This window comes from Protomyctophum parallelum (genome assembly GCF_964188405.1).
Source record: "Protomyctophum parallelum genome assembly, chromosome: 8".
NCBI lineage: Eukaryota > Metazoa > Chordata > Actinopteri > Myctophiformes > Myctophidae > Protomyctophum > Protomyctophum parallelum.
The window spans coordinates 47,507,210-47,530,979 of NC_139703.1; the positions used below are offsets into that span (position 1 = coordinate 47,507,210).

The window sequence follows — 23,770 nt, forward strand, 5'->3', positions numbered from 1 at the left end:
ACACATGGTTAGAAATAACTAAATTGTGTACAAAAGAAACTTCCTGGATGTAGGAATCATACAAATTTGCAGCACATGGTTTAATTCCTTACCCAATGCCATGCTAAATGCTACAAGTACATTTCTTGTTCAATTATTTCACCTCACATTTGACATTGGTGTGATTTATTAACCACTCGACTCATCGAGTACTCCAGACACTGCACACTGCTGTCAAACTGGAATTGTTACGAATCATGAGTTTGCTAGTTAGAATGGTGTAGGATGTTCTGACAGAGGCAAAGAATCTTCCATGAACATTCCCACTAGTCAGACCTGTTCATGACAAGCCAGTCCATCCATTCTCCCTTCCGTCTTGTATCTTATCAGAATCCACAATCGATATGCGCTAAAATATTGCAAATAATTTGCATTCAAAGTTAACCGTTATGCAGAGTATATTGACCATTGGGTATGGATCAGATTGGATAAAAGATAACCCAAGCCTTTCAGCATGAAATACATTTAATGAAGTAAATTGCAGTGGGGTTTTAATTATTTTGTATGTCATAAGGAAACTCCTGTAACCAACATATTTTCAGGTACAGCGAGGAGTGAACAGATTTACTCTAAGATAGTGCCTCAATGTATTTAGTATTTTGTTATCAAGCACACAACATTCATGATGTTCTTATGGCAATAGCTCTCATCATCCATGGCAGGTGACTGGAGTGATGACAAAACCTCTGAGCATTTGTAATGCACAATAAAAACTAGGACGATTGTACCAATATAGAAGTACCTACTGTCACACGACATCATGTAAGAGAAAAACAAAGCAATCTCCCCGGAAAGCTGTTGAAGAAAGTGAGAAGTGAAATTGCAAGAGAGAAGCACTTGTAAAAGTACTTGCATAAAGATCACTGCAAAGCACCACAATAGGATACACGCACAACCATAGAATTCAAAATATGTGCACACCCATGACTGATCAAGAGTTTTAAGACAACATGCTGAATGAGTTAAATAGCTAAAAACAAAGTAGCGTATCTGCTTTAGTATGGATTTTTAAGCAAAGCAAAGATATTTAGAGCATAAAGAAAGCTTGTGGTGGCATCACATGATGGCATAGCACAAGTAACTCTTGGCATCAGGGCCAACCTGATTAAAAATGCCCCCATACATTCATTTGAACATAGAATATGATCCATGTGAGAGTTAAATGCTACACCCCCATTATTACTGGACAGAAGTGGTTAAATTATTATGGTTCCATTATTACTGGACAGAAGTGGTTAAATTATGGTTCCAGGCAGAAAAATGAGGTAGCTCAATCATTTGTCATTTTTGTGGGGGGGGGGGGGGGGGGGGGGGGTTGTTCGTTTAATTGGGGCGAAGTGTTGGCTAAGCTATGCATCCATTTCCACAGAAATGACAGCAAATCCTGACCTGAAATGCCATGGCAACTTAGCCATGCCCATCACTCCAACAATCCAAACAAAAGGTTGGCGTTATCATGCAAAGGAACCATCACATACAGATTGTCAAATTCTATGGGCTTGGGATCAGAATTCTGATGTTACAAAGTGGATTGCGAAATTGTTAATTGGTACAACATAACACTGTTGGGGCTGAAGGCCAAATCATACAAAGAAACGCTGTATCTGGGATAAAGAAAAGTGGTATTATAACGCTAGGGCCTGCATAGTTTATTCTTTTACCAAACCATCTCTAACATGGATACAAAGTCAGATACAAAATGAAAACAATGTATTTTTCAAAAAACAAAACAAAAACAAAAAGTTAAAATACAACAAACAAAACAATGTAATCTGTGCAATGTTTTATTCTACAGTTTATCCAGCACTAAAAGCTATTTTTCCAACAATATGAAAGAACAAGAAAAGAATAAAGTAAAACTCCCTGGATGAGGTGTTTGAAGCCACTACAGAGTGGATGGGGTTAAGTGAGAGGGTATCTTCCTGTGTCATCTGTGAAACATCGGCATTTCCACAAGCTACCCAAGATGTGCTGAGAGGAGTTAAAAAAGCACCAGTCAATTCTAGTCACCAAAGAGAAAAGACCCATGTACAGATCAAATGAAAGTACTCTTCAATTCAGAAGAATGACCAAGGATCCCCATATCACCATCGTCTCCCCAAAGGTCAGGCAGTGGCGTGGTACCGCCCTTCCCCTTGTTCTTGAGCTTTGGGCTCATAGTCTAACCTGGTGGTATGGACCTCCAAGTCCACATGAAATCCCAAATCATTTGTATTTTTTTCCACATTTCAATTTGTTGAATCATAGATTACTTTTGTATATAGTATTTTTAATAGATCATATAAAAAGGCTCCATTTTAATTTCACCTAAAACAAAACCAAATTAATTCCCATGTTTCCTTTTTTTTATTTCTACCATGTGGAGCTTCTGGGGCGGGCAAACAGTCCTTCCCTCTCTTCCTTCGAGGCAAAGAAAAGGAGAAAAAAGCTTAAGTGAGCGGGAAAAAAGACAGCCGGATAGTTACGTCCACTCCGGTCTTGATCAAAAGCCTACAGAACAACGCATCTTGTCTCTGTATCCACATTGCAGTCACATAGTACTTCGCCGGCTGGCTGGTAAATAGAAGGGGAGAGGTCGAGGGGGTTACCCTCATCCAATCTAGGCCCAGAGGAGTTGTCACCAGAATAAAGCGTCCATACTCCCAGCAGCCCCCTCCCCAATACATGGGATTCATGGCTGGACTCAATCTTCCAGTAGGTCTCTGTCCAAGTCCATGAAGGGCTCGTCAATGTAGCTTGCTATGGCACACAGAGAAGTCCTGTCTGAACCCAGAAGAACTGAAACAGTCTCCTTCCAGTAGCTGAAGGGTATGCAGGAGCTCTGAAAAAAAAAAAGAAAAAAAAGGACAGACTAGTTAGGAGGACTCGGAGTTACACAAAAAATACTCAAAACAAACAAACTAGGTCACACACATGCACAAACCCTGTTATGGCAGGTGCTGAACCCAATATTAATGTAGATCAAACAAGAGTCAGTAGGGGTCTGCAGCAATAAGGACTATAATAAAAGAGGGTTTTCATTTTATTGACAAGATCCACCCATCTTCCGTAGTCGGGTCGGGGAAGCAACAGCTCCAACCAGAGAGCTCCAGACTTCCCTCTCCAAAGCAACATTAGTAACTTCATTCTCTGGGATCCCGAGGTGGTCCCGGCAGAAATTCCAACTCCAACTCATCCTTGGTCTGCCCCGGGGTCTTCTTCCAGTGGGACGTGCAACGAGGACCTCCCTAGGGAGACGCATCCTGACCAGATGCCCGAACCACCTAAGCTGGCTCCTTTCCAAGCGAAGAAGCAGCGACTCTACTCCGAGTCTCTCCCGTGTGACTGAACTTCTCACCCCATCTCTAAGGGAGATGCCAGCCACCAGTCTGAGAAAACTAATTTCGGCCGCTTGTATCCGCGACCTTATTCTTTTCGGTCATGATCCCACACTTCATGACCATAGGTGAGAGTAAGATTGCTCGGTAGACAGAGAGCTTTTGACAAGATATGATTCCGAATGAGTTCCGTCTTGCGAGCTCACCATCTAGGTGGTCTAAAGTTAAAAAATAACACCTCTTTACAGTCAAATGATAGGATTCAGGTAAAACAGTGAAGCAGGTCTTTAACCCATTTTGGACTGAGGTCGATAAAAAAAAAAAAAAAAAAGGCTTCAAAATCCTAACATTTTTCTGAAAAACCCAGAATTCTCTCTATTGGGCCACGGGCCCCCCATCTCAAAATATGTAGTTCCAGGGACGCCCCAGAAGCAAATATTTTAGTTAAAATATATATTAGTGCCCAGGCCGTAGCGTAACGGTCTGGGCACCGGACTGGTAATCCAGTCGCAGTGTGCCGCGGGTTCGACTCCCGGACCCGACACGGCCTTTACTGCATGTCATCCCCCCATCTCGCTCCTGTTTCCTGTCAGCCTACTGTCTGTCCCTTCAAAAATCAATAAAAGGCGTAAGCCGCAAAAAAATATCTTAAAAAAAAAATATATATATATATATTAGTTGAAAATATATATTCAATGATTTGCGCCACATAACGATTTTTCTAAAATAGCAGACCTACAAGCTTGTAGATCTGCTATTTTTCAATAGTTAAAGTATAACATAACGCTTAAAACACCAAAATGGGTTAATTGCTTTAAACACCAAAATGGGTTAATCCAAAGCAGACACTCACATTCTCCAGACACGTGCTGTCTTTGTCCTTGTTGAGGTAGTGTCTCTGCCAGAAGCGCAGTAGGTTGTGGAAGTTGTTGAGCAGGCAGCCGGGGTATTTCTCAGCATACTCCTTCTCTCGCAGGGCATTGAGGTAAAAGGGCAGCTTGGCCCTCCTCCTGGCCAGCATCAGGATTACAAGGCTCGTGTTCAGACAGCTCACATTCTCCTGTGTAGTGTGTGAAAGACAGATGGGTTGGAGGACGCAAAGATAATAAAATAAAACGGTACAATGAGCAGGTTCATATTTTACATCTCAATTCAAAATGATATCTAAAATCCATTCAATTGGGAATTGTTTCTCATAATGAGAAACTGTTCTAATTCATTAGGTCTAATTTATTTAACAATTTCTTCATTTAACCCATTCTGACCGGGCACCCATTTTGGTGTTGGCATCATGTTATGCTTTAGCTATTGAAAAATAGCAGATCTACAAGCTCATATCGCGCCACCGAGTGGCGCGATACGAGCTTGTAGGTCTGCTATTTTTGAAAAATCAAAGAACGACTGACATTTTTTAGAATCTGATCTCAGGTCAGAATGGGTCAATCAGACCAATGTGTGTCCAGTGGAAACCTCGTATGAATCTGATCTCAGGTCAGAATGGGTTAAAAGTAAACCTGACATATGTATGAGTCATGAGTCATTGTGATTGTTAAAGCACAAAAGACCTGAGTAAGAGTCTGCACGTTGATGATGTTGACCAGTCTGAAGAGGAAGGAGAGTCTGTTCTCCACTCTTGCCATGTATGACAGCAAACAGCACTCTGATAGGACCTCTACCACTGGAACAAACAGCCAAAGGACAGACAAGATCATCAGTTAGCAAAGTTAGAATGTGAAACAGTAATTTCCACCTAGGTTTCACTCTCTACAACAAATGCAAAACTAGAAAGATTCTGAAACACAGGGACATTGCACAGTTATACTAATTATGCTGTTGCACACACACACAATACCACCAGGGACCCGTGCAGTGCACCTTCGTGTGTTGATCTAAAGCACCAGAGAGGTCAACACAAATATCCAATAGCTGATGATGTTCAGAGGGCATCTTGCTGGTCAATCAACTTCAGTCATCAGACAATTCAGTATTTAAGTCCGACGTCATTTTGTAGTGCTACGTTACGTCCGGGTCCAAGTGGCACCAGCTCCCGTCCGCATCTCATTGTAAATAGAATATCTAAATGCGTGAATCTTTTTTAAATTGACGTTATTTTTCAGAAAGGAAGCCATAGAGGGTTAAAATGGGTCTTAATGCTTCCAACTCGAGTAGAATTATTAATGTTTTGTACAAGTGTCCATGACAACAAAAATATATGATGTGGAGACAATAAAGACTATTATTATCATTATTATTGAAGGTGGCAACAGTCCATATGCTCGGTAAAATATTTCGGGGGATATTTAGAATGTGTGCAGGCTTGAGTATGTTGAATCTAATTTGCATTAATGAGGATTTAGTTGACACAATAAAATAAAATGGCGATAGTATTCCATGTGGGGCAGACGGCCTGTCACAGCCAGATTTTGGAGAGCAGCGCAGCTTTGTTGTTGCAAGGAAAGCGGTAAAATGAGACTTTTGTGGTTGTTTTCGTCTCAGATTTAGTCCGACGGAGCGCCACAGTATAACTCCATGGGGACACAAAAGCGACACAAAAGTAGGACCCGGAAGTATCTCAATAGGGGGCGCTCACGTCACAGCTAAAATACTGAATAGGGGCTGTAAATACCGGCACATAGTCCTCCATCGATTAGTGTCACTGCGTCAGCCTTGAGGTGATTTAACTGGATATTTAATGCTTTGTTGTCATGAAAAACTCTGGAACTCTCATTATCTACTGTGGTTATATTATTTTCATCCATTACAACATCTACCTAAAATAAGAGCTAGAAGCTGAAGCTGGGGACAATATTGAATGTTATTGTAAAGCCTCCACGCTTCGTTGGTTAGACATCAACAGTCCTACAGCCATTAGTCAGACAAACCCGTGCTGCGGGTTAAAAACCGCCGAAACAGGGCCAGCCTTCTGGGTGTGTTCCTGGGGGTCTGGATGTTCCGGGGACCCCCACGCGGTAACTGTCATTTCTCGACCATTACCGATGCGGGAAGGCTCGCCGTAACCAGGCCGCCCCCCTGGGCGCATTCCGGGGGGTCTGGATGTGCCGGGGACTCCCCGGGGAGCCCCACATGGTAACTCACCAATACTGGTGTGCACCCTTCTCCCGTTTGTCTACCTACTGTATGTTTATGTAAACATAACAAGTAAGTATTTAACCATGTAATTGTAAAGAACCGAAATAAACCATTCAAGTATCTAGATATATTAGAGCCTGCTCAGGGACTACAGATGAAAATTAGCCTATGGCTAACTGTCTCATTTACCTGGATTTGCAAAATGACTTATGTGCATCGTCCCTGTTAAATAAATAAATATATTATCTACCCTGTGTAGAGGCTTAATTGAGGTTCACATCACTTTGAGAGATACTGCGGTTATTTTTTATTCATCGATAAAAGAAAACCCCAGAGTTACTGCGTTTACCTTTTACGTCCTCTGTCTGGCTCTCAAAACGGTCCAAGGAAAGAACAATGCATCGCACCAGCATGTTGGAGTCAACCAGAGAACTGTTGATCTGTGTCAGAAATGTCTGAAACTGCAGAAAAGAAATAAAACCATATCACGGGACATATGTGATTTGTTGAAAATCATGGCTCAACGATTACTAAAACACATCGATTCAGCTGGCCCAGACTTTGTTAAAGAGGGTGTGGGGCTGTACCTTCTCCTCAGTGTTGACATATTTGTTGAATCTCTTGAAGGCATCAATGTTGAACTTCATGAGCTCTCCGAGCAGGTCAAAGTAGCTCTGAAGGACATCGCGAGATGTACAGCCACTGTCTATGATGCAAAACAGGATGTGCTGCAGTGGAATAGAGGCAGACAGTAATCAGCCATTTTGAGGAAATGCTTTCTATACTGTAAGAAGCCATGAAAGGTTCCACCATTTAACCCATTCTGACCGGGCACCCATTTTGGTGTTGGCATCATGTTATGCTTTAGCTATTGAAAAATAGCAGATCTACAAGCTCATATCGCGCCACCGAGTGGCGCGATACGAGCTTGTAGGTCTGCTATTTTTTTTAAATCGAAGAGCGACTGACATTTTTAGAATCTGATCTCAGGTCAGAATGGGTTCATCAGGACCAGTGTGTGTCCGGCGGAAACCTCGTATGAATCTGATCTCAGGTCAGAATGGGTTAAAGGAAGTATGCATTGTGATTACCTCTAGCAGTCCCCTCTTCAGGAGGAACATCTGGTCTGCATAAGAGGTGGCTCCTCTGAGAAAACTCTCCACAGCCCGCGCCTGCCAGAACCTGCAATATGGATCAGATATAAAAGACCTTTTTTTTTATAAAAGAGCTAAGACCTTGCTTGACAGTGTCGAGTGTCAAGAAATCCCTTTAAAAATAGCTGATGACCCTTTAAAATTGAAAAGGTTTTCCCAAAGATAGCTCTGGAGATGCAGAACACATTGAAAGGTACATTGAAAAGTCTTCCTCACTTATTGTCATTCACCTTTTTTGTGGGTTCTCTCGTAATGTACCAGTAATATGCTTCACTAATCACTACCTGCCCGTTTTGTTTTTATGTTTTGTGTGGGGACTGCAGATGAAATTTAGCATTTTGTGCTCAAACACGAAGAGTGCTCTAGTCTAAAGTGACTGGAGTCTGTCATTTCTCTCCAAAAGCCCTTGAATATGATGGAATATGTTTAACCCATTCTGACCTGAGATCAGATTCATAACGAGGTTACACACTGGTCTGATTAACCCATTCTGACCTGAGATCAGATTCTAAAAAATGTCAGTCGTTCTTCGATTTTTCTAAAAATAGCAGACCTACAAGCTCATATCGCGCCACTCGGTGGCGCGATATGAGCTTGTAGATCTGCTATTTTTGCAATAGCTAAAGCATGACATGATGCCGACACCAAAATGGGTGCCCGGTCAGAATGGGTTAAAGGACAACTTTCAACCAGGGGTCATGTCTAGTAAGACTATAGTGAATAACAAAGAAATTGCCGTAAAATCAATAATTAACACTCATCTTTTACTTTCTCTAAATTAGAGAAAGTAAAAGCATGACCTGGAATCACCAACTAGACAACAACCAGGGGCCTCCCCTGCCCTGGGAAGAGTGCTTAAGCTTGCTGCTGTGGCCCAGGCGGTGGCGTAACCGTCTGGGCACCCGACTGGTAATCCAGTCGCAGTGTGCCGCGGGTTCGACTCCCGAGCCCGACACGGCCTTTACTGCATGTCTTCCCCTATCTCTCTCCCGTTTCCTGTCAGCCTACTGTCTGTCCCTTCAAAAAAAACCAATAAAAGGCGCAAGCCGCAAAAAAGAAATATCTAAAAAAGAAAAAGAAAAAAAAGCTTGCTGCTGGGCTCTCGCTGCCGGTCATTATTATGTGTCATTAGGATATATTCATTCCCGAGGACTCCCGACAGTGCCCTTTACTTTACAGCACTTTTTTAAATGGGCAACAATGAGGGTGAATCGCTAGCCACAGATAGTTAGCTTCTGCTGGACCGTCGCTGCGTAGGACCCCCGTCTAATCACAACACAAAACATGAACCTAAAGTTGTACTTTAAGGATTACAGTCACACCATACCTGTAACTTTCATTAGCCCTCAAAAGGGGGGGAAATAATAGGGGGACCACAAGGGGGTCATTTGGCCCGCAGGCCAGTTGAATACCCCTGGCTTAGACCCTGCCTACAATGCACACCTGAAGGAGGAGTCAGGCGGCTCTCTCTTCATGACGGTAAGAAGGCGCGTGAGGAGGCCCTTCTTGCCGTCACACACCAGGCTCCTGTCCGTGTTGACAAGGGCCTCCACCTCAGGGATGTTGGCCTTCAAGGAGATGGCACTCAGCTCATTGAGCTCCTGGCTGTTCAACAGCAGGTACTTGTTCCTGGAAAGAGGAGGCATGGTCTGAATACCCCAGAAAAAGCTAGATCAAAAAAGGTCAATGAATACCAGAGACTGATTTTCAGCTCACTTACTCATGGTGATCGCTGAAACTCTGCAGTAGCCGTAGAAACTGGATTTTGAAGGATATTTCCTGTAAAAAAGTACAGAGTAAGGATTAGACGGGGGTGGGGTTTTGAATTATATTCAAAACACAAAGGTTGTTTTAAAGAGAATGTTATAAGAAAGAAGTCTGTACAGGACTGCAGTCGCAATTTTCGTTCTGGCCGTGCACCACATGATTGGAGGCAGTATACTTCCTCCAGATTAGCTTGTCAAACAAGTTATTAAGCCCTGGGATGAGACGGAACTCGGCCAGCATCTTATGGACCTGAAACGGGAAAAGGCTCAGTAAATAAAGAGAGCTTTATTCTACCAGTACCAGCTACCCCGCCTCAGAATTAAACATCTCTAACCGATTACCTGGTTCCTCTGCCGGCCCATCAGAAGGACACAGAGCACATAGAGCACCTCCACCTTGTACATGATCTCATGGACAATCTTCATAGACTGGGGAAGGCGGTGTCTGAGAGGGCTGGTGGCCAGGGAGCTCTCATCTGATGACTCTGCAGGGATGAGGGGGGAAATATTCTATATTAGGTATATAACTGAGAAGAAACATTAAAGGGTAGGTTCACTGTGCCCAGGACGGCGATTAATCAAAAGACAGAACATTAATCATTTCATAACCGAGCACACCGCTCCACAGGCTGGGAGCGCCTGTTGGGCAACATTCGATGTCATTTCCGGTTGAGACATCATCCAAAGTAGTCCCCCTCCATTTTAGTGGATGAGATCTAAAATCTTAAACTCTTGATCTAAATAAATGCTTCCGATTCTAACCAAAGATTGTGTTTTTGACGGCCCATCATCTCGTTGTCGATTCCCTCAGGGGTGTTTTGGCTACATCTAGCTACATCCAAGATGGCACCTTGTGCACCTTGAAATGGGCTCTGAAGCTGCAAATGGCTGTGCGACCTGATTTAATGGTCCCAAATACCCCTGGGCGTTCGGGGGGGGGTTAAGTGTTTGGTATAAATTTGACAAATACCTGGCATAACTACAGTTGGGGATATGGGGACTATGGATGGAAACTAGCATTCATAATAAATCCAGTGTATTTACACAGCATTGTATGTGTGGTATCCATTAATATGCCTTGTCCCTCCCAAATAAACTCGCCAGTACAATCTAGTCTACAAACAAACCGTTCAGTGCAATTGTTTTACGCTGTTGAAAGCCATTCTTTTCAAAGGGGGACATGCATCTCTTGCCTACATCCACTTCCTGCTCTCTGGAAACCTAGTTCATCCGTGGTTGTGAATCAAAAATAATTCCAAACTAGAACGGAGTGCACTGCTGAGAGCATACCTCCGCCAAGCTGGGTTACAAATTATCAGTAATTTAATCAATCTGTAATTGTTTAAAAAGAAAAATAATAATAATAATAAGTACAAATATGGTCAAATCTCTTTATTACACCAGTATTGCTGTGTGTTCTTTCTGTGTGCACTTTTGTTATTTATGAAGCATGCATCAAGATTGCCCTTTCCATTTGGCCAAAAGAGAGACTGTCACTGACTGACGCATTGCCGATGCAGGTGTCGGGACATCTCTACGGCAAACATAGTAACTATCAATAGTTGAAGATTCAACAGTGAAGTCTGCGTTAAAACAAAAAACAGAGAACGTATCCTTTAACTGCAGACATAACCAAGTATTTTAGGCGTGCCAGTTCACCTGTGCTACTTTGTTCAGCTTCCTCTGTGGCCATCTGCATGAGTGCATCCAAGACAAGAGCATTATCTAGCCATGTGTACCAGTCCTCCAGCTCCTGTAGGAAGTTAGATGCCCCGGTAGCCTCAGACACCTTCCTGGTGGCCAGTTTACACAGCCGTTCAATGAATCCCGGGATGTTCAACAGGGTTACTGAGTGAAACAAGGAAGAGATCATTGATTCATCATTGCGAGATCAAATGTTTTCTTTGATCTATGTCTATACAAAGAATTACATTCTGAATTCTCAAACGCTGTAAAGTGAGAGTGTAGCGAGAGCACAACCAACCCTGGTTGACTTCTGCCCGTGAGGGGCTGGAATTGCGTTTCTGCTGGGCGTTCTTAGCCAACAGGGTGTGTTTGTCATCATTTCCGATGTCAGGTTCTGAGATAGTGACGGACAGGATGCGACAGAAGTTTGCCAGCTGCTGCTGGTCGAAGCTCTGTACCAGGCCGGAGAGGTTGGGGATGCCCTCCAGCTGGATCATCTCCTGGAGACACCAACAGATGGATAATTGACATCAAAACCACCGTTCTCAAACCACAAAGACAATCTGGTAAGCAAACCAGCCAGCAACTCAATTCATGATGGTGTTTTCATGTTTCGGTAGATCGACTAAAGAAATTCTAACATTACAGTATTATGCATACATGTATTAATTTATGACCAACAGAACAGATAAGTAGAGCTGCAAAGACGGTGGACATAATTAGTCACTTGAGTATGTCAATTTGTAGGAGTGTAACGATACATTTTAACAGCGACACGATATGACTCAGGAGTCACGATACGATTCAATGATTTAAATTCGATACAGTAACTATTTAGCAAAGAAATTAAATCTGCAACTGTGTGAATAGCACAGGGAAACATTTATTATGCATACAGTGATTATCTGGCAAATACATGCACATTGTATTTGAACATATGGACAAACACGCAACTTGACATGAACACAGAGAATACACACATTTATCAATCAATAGATCAAGTGTAGCGATATTGAACGGAAAAGTAATTAACCCCCTCTTAATATTGCTAAATACAATGCACAAGTACTTAGTATTGATACAATCGATTTGCATTGCAAAATTAATCGATACTGATTATTTCCATTGCAAAACGATACAAAGTCAAACGATTGATGTTTACATATCAATATACTTGTTTTGATTGTTGAAATTAAAATCCCTATTTTGATGCAGTTACTATATCATTACATCCGTATCAATTTGTGTATTTGCACTCATTTGATATTCATAGCCCAATTCTATATAGCCTAGATCAAGGGTTCTCAAACATTTTATGCCATAATCGCAATTTATGGAAATTGTGGGAATTTTTTTCCGGCACCCCCACACATTATTATAGAGAAATTTCAATGTGAAAATACAGAATAGACCTGGAAAGCCTATACGTCGTTATGTTTAGAACCGGGAAAGCATCCGTGTCAGTTTAGATGTTGCTACAGTATGTATATAACAACATTGTGACATTGACGCCCCATGTAATTTTCTAAAATGTCCTGACATTGAATGTTAGATTTTCAACCAAAAAAAAAAAATCAAGGAAAGAACCGTTAGGAGAGACTGTTAATGCCATGGCTACATTGTAGCAGGAGAATCCAGATTGAATATTATTCATTGAGCTTCAAATTCAATATGCCATTCATTTGGTCAGTTAATTAGTTCAAGCATTTGATAATTTATAAAGTTTTGGCTGACCTTTTTAACTCCCAGAATGTCTTCAATTAAGGTAGCAGTTTGTAGGAAGGTCTTCTTATTCGTCATCAGGGTGAACAGAAAGAGAACAAAGTCATCTCTTGCGGCCAGGCTCTTTGTGACACCTTCCGTCTGAAATTGGGAAAATGTAAAGTACATTAATTAAATGTATATTGTGATATTGTGATCAACGCAGGAAAGAAAAACTATAACACCATCAACCATTTGCTTAAGAGTTTTAAGATTAAAATGGAAGAAACACACGTCATACGTTAAAAACATTCCGTTATGTGCAAAGGTGTAATATATATATACTTACACATAAACAGCAGTTGTATAGAACAGTAAGGCAGTCTTTGACCAAGTCATCATTCACTAGTAGGGAAAAAATAGGCATCAAACTTCATTATTAGGGGTCTAACAATACAACCATTTGTATTGAGCTGTTCAATACATGCCCACGGTTCAGAGCACATTTTGTTCAACTGAATTAGTTCATAACGACTATAAATAATGCCGTATTAAATAATAGCATAAAACATTGTAAAATTGTTTAGTGTTCTGGTTTCCAAATTTTCTAACTATTGACATGGCAGTGATATATATTTCGGGCCTCAAATTTGCTAATTTTGTAATTAGCAATGCAATTTTGGTCTATCCATTTGAAAAAGCAGACTATCTAGATAATGATTTGTTTTTTCTCTGAGGGTGGAAGCCCTTTCTACCTTTCACGGGTACAGGCTTTAGTTTAGACTAAGACATACTATTGATCCACCGTCATTAGACCGACAACCTACCTCAAAACCAACCTAACCCTAACTGCAAGCACGGGAGCAGCGTATGTTCGACCGCTGTTGTGTCTAATCTGCGTGTGCATCCCCCTTTCACAGGCTCGACACCTCAGGTGTTCCAATTAAACTGACAATTGTGTTTAAGGCTATGTCAGTGGCATGTGATTTGGGAGCGAACGGGAAAGGTTGCAAGCCACACCTCCGACGAGCCACTGGACTGCAAACCGCGCCCCAACCCGCCTCCATTGGCTGGCCGTTTCCAGAATGTATAATAATGCGTCCCTGAGTGAGCGAGTACATGAGTGAGATACCCACTGAGGCTATCAAGGGGGTACCACTGTCATGGTTTAAGAATAAGAGAAATGGTGACCCTGTATGGAGGTTGTCAAAATATCCTCCTCATTACCCTCCGTTAGTGGGTGGGACCAGTGTTTTCAAATGTAAAACTCAAGTCACTTACTGACTTGGCTACATAATTGATATACGAGTCAAATAGGACTCTGGCCAGAACGAGTCAAGCGAAGTGAGAAAAAGACAAATTAGTCTTGATTGCATGCTATAACACCATCACATTCAATCAAACTAAACCATGAGTTTTGTGAAAGGGTAGGTAATGTCACATCTACTTACTTTTGGGTTTCTTCTTCTGCATAGTGAGAGTGGGCCTCATCAAGATCTCCACAAGCAGCTTCAAAGGAGGGGAAAATAGATGTACAGTGAACAAATAGTCTGATTTCCTTTTGTGTTTGTATTATAACCTCTACATTGTAGAACACAACAGAGTGGACTCATCTGGAGTTATAAAGGCCGTTTAGCATAACTTACATCTACTCCGCCAAAGAGGACAAAGGTGTATGTATGGGGGAATGTTGATTCCTGAGCCGTCTTCCTGTCCTCTGTAACAAAAGACATGGCCTCCATGGAGAGTTGGGATGATAATACCTGATAAAAAAATAATAAGTCAGGTCAAATTGATTTGCATAGCACTTGTTCACCATTGCCTTATAAAAGAGGCTTTACAGGCGCACATTTCACGAAGGGAACAGACGATACCACCTATCTTTAGTCCCTTTAATCGGAAATAAAAGGAAAAGTTCAATAGAGAAAAAAAAACCTCTCACAGATCACTCTGGCTCTTTCACTTAGGGAGTAGTTCATCCAAGCAAGGACTTTATATAATTGACCTACCCGGTGGTGTCTTTGACTTTAGCTTGTAAAACAAAAACATTCCTTAACAGTGAAAAACTGAATGGATGAATCAAAAATCAGTCCTTAAAAGTCCAAAACACTGGCCCCACCTAGGCTGGTAATCCAGCGTGACAGAGTGTGTCGTGGGTTCGAGTCCCAATCCCGACGACCTTTGCTGCGTGTCTTCCCCGCCCCCATCTCCTGTATGCAGCTCAAAATGCAGCTCAAAATGCAGTCCGGTGTCGCATCTTTTCACGTAAAAAACATTTAAAACACCCGGAAGCTAAAATGGCTAATGCGTGACAGCCGCACGTGCACACCCATGTGCATTCTTTGCCATGGAATGGTTTCAAAAGTTTATTGTCTTTATTTCTGTGACATGTTGGTGACTTCTTTCAGTGGACTTCAGTAGAAGATAATTTAAATGACATGCGATATCATAGATATAAAAAAGATAGATGCCTCCTTGGCCGCTGCAGTTCGTTGGAGCGTTGAAGGATGGGCGGAAGAGTTTACACTGGGGAAGGAAGCACGCCGGAAGTGTGGAAGGCATGTTACGTCACGCTGCCACTCAAGTGATTACTGGCCAATCACAGCGCATCTTTTCCGGGACTTACAGACCCGAACATGCGCTCTGTGACGCACGCTCATGCTTCCGCGGTGCTTCGCAAGGAATCTCGGGAAAGTTTTGCCCTCCCTTGAGCACATACGGTCCAGAGCCGGATAGGGCGTCTACGTTTATATGTCTATGTGCGATATGAGCAGTGTTTTGGACTTTATGGACAGATCTTTTATATTTTGGCTGCATTTAATTCAAGTCTGGGATTAATTCCATTCATACGTTATTTTCTTCAATTTTGGATTATAGATTCACCATTTACAAACTAAAACTGTGTGAGTCAAAGACACCAACGGTAAATGATCGAAATAAAAGTAATTTCTTGGGTGAGCTACCACTTTAAACACCAAATATTTAGTGGTGAGAGAGCTAAACCAAGCAATAACAGGACTTGATATGGTGCTTTTCCACGGCAAGGTACCAGCTCAAGACAACTTTCTGTTTTCCATCAGGCAGAAAAGTCGTGGTATCTGGTCCTTTTTAACCCATTTTGACCTGGGAACAGTTTTCTGAAAAAGCTATGTTTCGCGTGCTATGAGCTTGTAGATCTGCTATTTTTCAATAGCTAAAGCATAACAATGCTTACACCAAAAGGGGTTCCCGCCCAAAAATGGTTAAGACATGGTGCCAAAGGGGTCCACTGTCTAGAACAGGTTTAATCTATACTGTTCTTCCAACTCTGCCCTAAGGCATCGCCATTATGCCCGTTTCTGTGTGAGGTAGGTTAGTTACTTCCTAGTTTAACTTTTGGGGCATCACTTACAGTAAACAGCTAAGCTAACATCAACTGGATTGGATACAGAACACTACGGAGCCATCTTCTATATTTAACATTACTCATAGTATCATAAAAAAAAAAAACATAAACCACCACAGAAAACCCTTTACCTGAAAAGCGGTTTGAATATGAACAACCTAGCCTGAGAACAAGATATAAACACAGCAAAGGAATGTCTGTGACACTGGCATATGGTATGCTTAGCTCACTGGCTATTTAGCTTATAATACAATCCAATTTATAATACAATCCAATGAATGTTATCGGTAGTGAAATAATATGATTATATCGATGATAATGATAAGTCAACAATATTCAGGAGAATGTGGGCAAAAAAAAGGCGCAGGCAACCATGGTTCAGCAACACAACTGCAAGCTTGTGGATGTCATCTGTCAGTTCCACAGTACTTGGAATTGGAAAACCAGTCAGATTGCTCATGGTCAAGGTGACTGGGGCCGAGCATGCTGTGCTTTGCGAAGTCACCTTCATTCGACTTAGTGCCGTCCGAGTTATGTCTCAATAGGGACAGAATCGACTCGGGCCGCCACAGGGGAGCGCGGGAGGTGAACTCGAAGTAAACAAGCACTCTTTTTTTCAATCCGACATTGATTTTACTTTAGCTTTTTATACAATAATGAAGTAAGAAGCTCTTATTAAATATATTGCATATATTTTGCAGTATTATAACTGAAGCCGTTTCACTCATGATACAATTTATTTCTAGGGAGATATAGCCAGTAAGATAAATGTAATCCAATCAAAACAAATACCATTTAGAAAGCACAAAAACATTTTCTGTTGACACATTGCAATGGTTACTCAGTTTAGGATATGGCAAATTTTGTTTATTTATGACTGTGGTTGTAATCAAAGGATTGTTTTATATTCTGATCTACATCACAGCATAATGTTGCAACGCTACGAAATGGGGCTGTAAATAAACGGATAAAATAAATTAAATCATTTGGAGTGAACAGCTTCGTCAAATTACCAAAAAGGTAAGACGGTATCGTCACCAGGATTATTGTATCACGGCTCGAGTCAGTACCATGTAGTGCGTATATTTAGTTTGTGGTACAGTGTGGTTAACTTACCTTAAGTAAACTATGAGTGTGTGAGAGGTCACTATTGGGATCGCTGCTCTCATAGAGCTTCTGCAGAAGAGTAGGGATGCCATGCCACTTTGCTCGCTTGTCTCGCTCCTGGAGCAGGCTCTCTGGAAGCTACAATACATGATGGGCAGAATGTCTGAACATTAGACATTTAGAATTTTGTATTTTATTCAAGCACACACTTTTTTTTCCTTTCAAATGCCAGAGTAAAGTTAGTCATAACAGCAGACTGCAAAGCACAATGCCACAACCCACCTTTCAGCAGGCCAAAGGGAGAGGAAATGATTGCTCCTCCCTTAGTTACTTTGTTATTACTTTAAGTTTTTTTTTTAATAATGATTTGAATTTTGTTGTTATTTTTCATGTCATGATTATGAATTGGACCTAAATGCAACCACGTAGAGTCTGTGGGGGCCACGGGGCCATAGCCCCCATGAAGACTCCCAGGGCCCCTTTAGGCTGCGGGGGGGGGGGGGCCTTGAGGATTGATCAAACTCTTCGGCTCTGCCTAAATGGAAACAAGACCGCAAGGACTTTTTTCTGTGATATCCTTTTGGTATATATCCAAGTGTTTCATTGTACTCTGTACAGTTTACATTTCTGCCAATAAAGTAATCAATGAATAAAGTCATAGACCCAACAATTTACAATTTAGGCATTTAGCAGACGCTCTTAATCCAGAGCGATTATAATTCACTGTATTATAGTAGAAGCTTCTAAACAACAGTGACAACATATTTGTTAAGCATCAAGTTGCAGTAGCTGTAAAATAAAAAATGTGTAAGTCAAGAGTCATTAATATGGATTATAAGTTATAATCACAATGCTTGTGATATTGACACCATGCAAAAACACGTCTTGTGTGCAGGAATGTTGCCTTGCCTGGGGCAAAAAATATCTGATCAGGTAAAGAAAAACGGGAGGAAAGCTACACATCTATTAAACGAGTCAGAGTGAATATAAATTAACTTAAATGTAGGACTTTACAATACATAAACGTGTCAATGTTCATTTTTGCTGACACAGCTGTTTGCGGGGTATCCATTTACAGCAGTTATTGTGACTTGCGTGCGGTTACGTAATCACCCGAGTTGTTCACGTCACACGTCCCTTTCGACAACTGTCACTCGACGAAAGAAAATGACGCGTTTTCAACTGAAAATGTGTCGACGTGATTCGCGTTTAACCCAAGAGAACAACATGCATTTCTGTCTAACGAAATAGTCGTTCCGAATATAAATAAAACATTAGCTAGCTACATAGCGTTATTTTGCTTGTTAAATACTCTAAAACATGTCCAAAGCTCATTTATTGAAAGAATTGCCCGTGTCATCATGTGTAGTGAATATCCAAAGACAATTTATGACCGTAAATGAACCCCAAAGCAGTCAAATTAAGCCGACGTTTATTATAGTTACGCCTGCTAAAGTCAACTTAGCTTGCAATGCTAAGCTAACGAAGAGAACAACAAAGGAAACACGTTAAAGAGCAGAGCTGACCAACTACAATTGGCGTATAATTGTTTTATTAACCAACATTGACCTGCTAATGTACTGCCGATGTTATGATGCATGTTACATTTGTGTTGTTATGAAGTCCTCCACTAATAAAACAAGAGGGCGACTTCATCTTCACAGGCTTCGTTTATACTGCTGCGTCGCACCGTAGCCTTTCCCCCTCGAAACAAATGACGTAATTTTTAACTGGAAATGTCGAAAACATCACTTTTTGTCACAAGAAAGGCTCTCGTGGTGTGAAAGTGTAGTCTAAACTAAGCATTTATTACAGAACAAGAACAGAACGACGTGTTGGTTTCTAGGCAGGGATCCAAACCCTCCTCCGTCCCTGCTTGTCGAGAGATGGAGCTCTACTCCACCGTAGTGACCGTACGTCGCACCATAGCCTCTCACCTGTGTCCCTCGGCTGAAACCCTGGCCGCTAATCTGACTGCTGCGGATTCTGGTGACAATACTGGCGTTGCAGGTTCTTGGTTTTCGTCCAGTCCAGGGGGACTCGGGGGACTCCTCGGACCCCAGAAGCGTCGCCATTATTTCTTCTTCCTGTGTTGAACTGAACAACTACTCGGGGCAGGAAGGAAGTCGAGGGCTTTGATAATCTCGCGTAGCCAGCAGACCTCCGCTCCGCCTGCCGAGACTGCACTGCTGCTGCAGCTGGGAATATTCAAGGAGCTCGTCTTTTATAGCACGTTTATTTCTTTTTTACTTCTCAAATATTGTATGTTGCCTATTTGTTAGGGCTGATTCATTACAAACATTGAGGCAATCAGCAATCAGGCAAATAGGAGGAGGTCTGGCTATGCGAGTTTGGGGCAAGCGCCACCTACTGGTCGAATTAGACTTTGAGTGAAACTGAATATTGATTGATTGATTGATTGATTGATTGATTGATTTGAAAATTGTATTATCAGTTTGTAGAACGAGCACAGTTCAAGGAAAGTATTCTATACAAAGTATATGTTAAGATAAACACCAGAAAAGCACTAAGAAAAGAAGAGGAAATCTAATAGTTTTTATCATGTGAATTTGTTTTTGTATTTTTAATTTAGTTTTTCCTGTTTTAATGTGAATTTTTACTTGTACATCTGTATTGTATTTGTGTTATTTAGGACCCCAGGAAGACTAGAGGCTCTTTAATGTGTCTCTAATGGGGATCCTTTAATAAACATAAACATAAACATATATAGCTCTGGGCCATAGCTCTAATGCGTTGCATTTAGAGCTAACAGGGACAGGGACAGGTCCCCCAAGATTTTAAACTGGCCAAAGTAACCCCCCTGTACAAAAAATGGAGTAAATTAGAACCCGGCAACTACCGCCCTATTTCTATTCTAAGCTCCATCTCGAAAGTGATGGAAAAAATAGTCTATGAACAGGTTGAAAAGTATCTTGCCACTAATACATTGCTGTACGAGTTCAAATCTGGTTTCAGAACATCCCACTCCACTGACACATGCCTCCTCTATTTGAGCGACCACATCAAACACGAGGTGGATGCTGGAAAATACTGCAGCATGGTCATGCTGGACCTCCAAAAGGCTTTTGACACCGTGAACCACTCCATACTGGTTAACAAGCTTAAAGCTATTGGTTTTGATAGCACATCAGTGAGCTGGATGCAATCCTACCTGGAGGGGAGAGAACAGATGGTGGAGGTGAACGGAACACTGTCCCCCCCCCCCCCCCCCCCCCCCCCTCCCAGTGAGCTGTGGCGTCCCACAAGGAAGCATACTAGGGTCTTTACTGTTCCTAATATATGTTAACGACATGACATCAGCTTGTGACTGCAACTTGTTCCTGTTCGCAGATGACTCAGCACTGCTGGTCTCGGACAGGAACAAACTGCAGGTTGAAAAAACCCTCAGCTCTGAACTCGGTAGAATCTGCACCTGGCTCGCTGATAACAAACTATCCTTACACCTGGGAAAAACAGAATCCATTCTCTTCGGATCAAATAGTAATCTCAGCAAGGCAGATGGCTTCTTGGTTAGAGTGGGTGACAATATTATCACACGAACAGATCAAATTACCTACCTAGGTTCCATCCTGGAGGCCAATCATTCCGGTTCCGGTTAATGGCCACCAACGTAATCAAAAAAGTAAATCAAAGAACAAGATTCCTTTACAGGATCTCCTCACTGGTCAACAAAAACACCTTGAAGACCTTAACAGGAGCCCTCGTACAAGGTTTCTTTGACTATGCATCCACCTCTTGGTACCACAGCACCTCAAAGGCCCTTAAAACAAGGTTCCAGACCTCCCAAAACAAACTGGTCAGGCTCCTACTTGGCCTCACCCCCCGAACCCACCTCACCCCTGCCCACTTTGACAGGCTGGGATGGCTTAAGGTCGACGACAGAGTACAGCATCTTGCAATGGGTCTGGTCCACAAGATTCGATACACCACCAAGATACCCATGTACCGAGGGACCTGTCTAAATACTTCCTTAATGTAAACGAAGTCCACACCCACAACACCAGAGGGAGTGCAACAGTGCAACTAACCATGCACAACCCAGATTCGGCACAAACAAGGGTCTAAATTATTTTCGCTCCTATGCCACCAAAATGTGGAACGCCCTACCAACAGTCATTAAGACATGTGAATCCCTTGACTCCTTCAAAACCGCTCTCAAAAGGCACCTATGGATGGCTGCAATTCGAAACTGGCCTCTGTAAAATCTGAATCCCCCCACCCCCCCCCCCCCTCACTGTATATGTATCTTTTCCCTTTTTGCTTCCTATATGATGAATTCCTGTTCTGTTCTTTAGCTACATAGAAGTGTCTATTTGTATGTCTCTAAATGTTTTGATGAATTGAACAATGTGGACCCTGTTGTAAACAAGTGTAATGCTTAATTGGGTCGTCCACTCACAGTTATCAGTCTTTGTATTGAGTTTGTGCTTGAAATGTACTGTAATTCTACAAACTGTTAATAAATATTTCAATCAATCAATCAATAACGCACAATGAATAGGACTACATCATCATCATCATCATGGTAAGGTAACTGTAACTCACGACTTATCTTATCTTATCTTGGGTGAACTCAGGGCACAACAAATAGGCAGGTACATGATTTTATTGATACGAATCCTGTGATGTACAGAACCAAAAAGTATACAATTAATATAATTCCAAAACCCGTTGCATTACAGTTGCCTAACTTGTTCAGAAGAGACGATGAGAGACACAAATTTGCGGTACAGTTTTAAGTGCCACACCCAGCCGTAAAGTCAGCAGTTATTATTATTATTTTTTTAATGTTCTGTTTATTCATTTTTGGTTTTTTTATTGAGAAATAAAAACAGAGTGACAAATACAAAAAAAACTAAAACACACACAATAACAAAACACAAACTCCAAATCAAGACAACCAAAGAACATTCAAAACACAAAACAATAAAAACAATATATAAAACAAATATATAAAAAATAAAAATAAAACTCCAATATAGTCAATATACATAGCAGATCATGGTCACAAACATCATCCAGACAAGACAGGTTGGCCAGTCAGGCGACAGTTATTCAGGTTCAATCGGGGGCACAAGTTTAAGGCGGTCAACATGAGATAGAAAAGGCACAATTTAGTCAATATACAAAGCAGATCACGGTCACAAAAAGTCAGCAGTTATTTAAAGTGAAAACAAATATGGGGAAGTTTTCCATTAGCCTAAATTATGGCTACCACTAAAATTGTATCTCAAACCGCCAGTCCATAAAACCAGGCTCGAGTGAAAATGTCATATAGATTTATACTGAATATTACAACTCCAGATTTTCCTGTTGCCATTTGAAAGGCGTTCAGAACATACTATTACTTCTTCCTTTTTGCCATCTATTTTGTCTTTCTTGACCATACAGCAGCTGACCAGTGTTCCAACTTTGAGAGCCGTATTGTTCATTGTTTTCCCTCAATCCTTCGCTCACTAAAGAGATCTCCGACCTATAGGGTGAGAGAGAGGCACAATAAATTAATAAATTGCGGTATTAGCCTAATTTGAGACCCGTGAAATGGTCAAGAAGTGTTTCATATAAGGCCTATACACACACACAGGTTCTCCCTTGCCCAAGAGCCACATTAACCCATCATCATAATTCATAAGTAGTACTACAGCGACATCTTGCGGCAGTCAGTAATAGATTCTCTCAGTAAACAGACAGAATGGTAAGCACCTGCTTGTGTCCTGGATGAAGCAAGGCAAACGCACCTTCAGCATACAACACAGGCCATCTCCAAACTCTATAATGGATACAACAAATCAATGTTTTTTAAACCAAATCATGTATTTATTCTGGAATATCATTTTTTAGGTATAAATCATCATCATCATCATCATCATGATAAACAACAAAATGTCTTCATTACACACCAGAATAGTGTTGCACTAGCTGATGCAGAGAGGGGAAGGTGATGCTGGGGTCTATATATAACCAGCCATTTTGGAGTTGACGGATGCAGTAGTGCTTCACTGAGTCCAGATACGACAAGCCAGCTCTCTTCAGAACAGAAAGTGAGTAACAGCCTAGGATCAAAACAAAGACAAAGTACAAAGACCATATAATAACCAGCAGATTTTGAAGCACTTAAATATGAAATACAAACAGCAAAGGCCATCGGGCTGGTGCTCAAACATGCAATGCGCTGTCAGGCTACATTGGCTACCTGGTGCTCGGACCACTATGCCAGCTGAGCTGTCTGTAAGTAAGCCTTGCAGAGCCATGAGGCCCATAGGGCAGGATCCTATCTCCTGTTTCTGTAGCGTGAGGCGGCTTGATGTACACCCCCTGGACATGACACTAGTATGTCGCAGGGACTTACTTACCCCCAATCCAACCCTTGATGCTGAGTGCCAAGCAGGGAGGCATTGGGTCCCATTTTTATAGTTGGTATGACCCGGCCAGGGATCGAACCCCGACCTCCCAGACTCAGGGCGGATACTCTAGCCACAAGGCCACTGAGCTGTCTGGGACAAA

The 23,770-nt window shown here is 41.7% G+C and overlaps 1 protein-coding gene across 1 annotated transcript; it reads right to left on the reverse strand.

Moving 5' to 3' along the window:
- Window positions 1–486: 486 nt before the first annotated feature.
- trpc4apa (transient receptor potential cation channel, subfamily C, member 4 associated protein a) lies at window positions 487–19,337 on the reverse strand. Its single transcript, XM_083770747.1, has 18 exons — window positions 19,183–19,337; window positions 17,255–17,383; window positions 14,400–14,516; window positions 14,205–14,262; window positions 13,103–13,158; window positions 12,787–12,915; window positions 11,351–11,552; window positions 11,026–11,214; window positions 9,709–9,851; window positions 9,485–9,616; window positions 9,321–9,379; window positions 9,044–9,229; window positions 7,538–7,628; window positions 7,034–7,174; window positions 6,796–6,907; window positions 4,922–5,034; window positions 4,210–4,416; window positions 487–2,860 (listed from the first exon to the last, which is right to left on the reverse strand). The coding sequence occupies exons 1-18, from the start codon at window positions 19,318–19,320 to the stop codon at window positions 2,723–2,725; spliced, it is 2,340 nt and encodes a 779-aa protein (XP_083626873.1). The 5' UTR covers window positions 19,321–19,337; the 3' UTR covers window positions 487–2,722.
- Window positions 19,338–23,770: the final 4,433 nt, after the last annotated feature.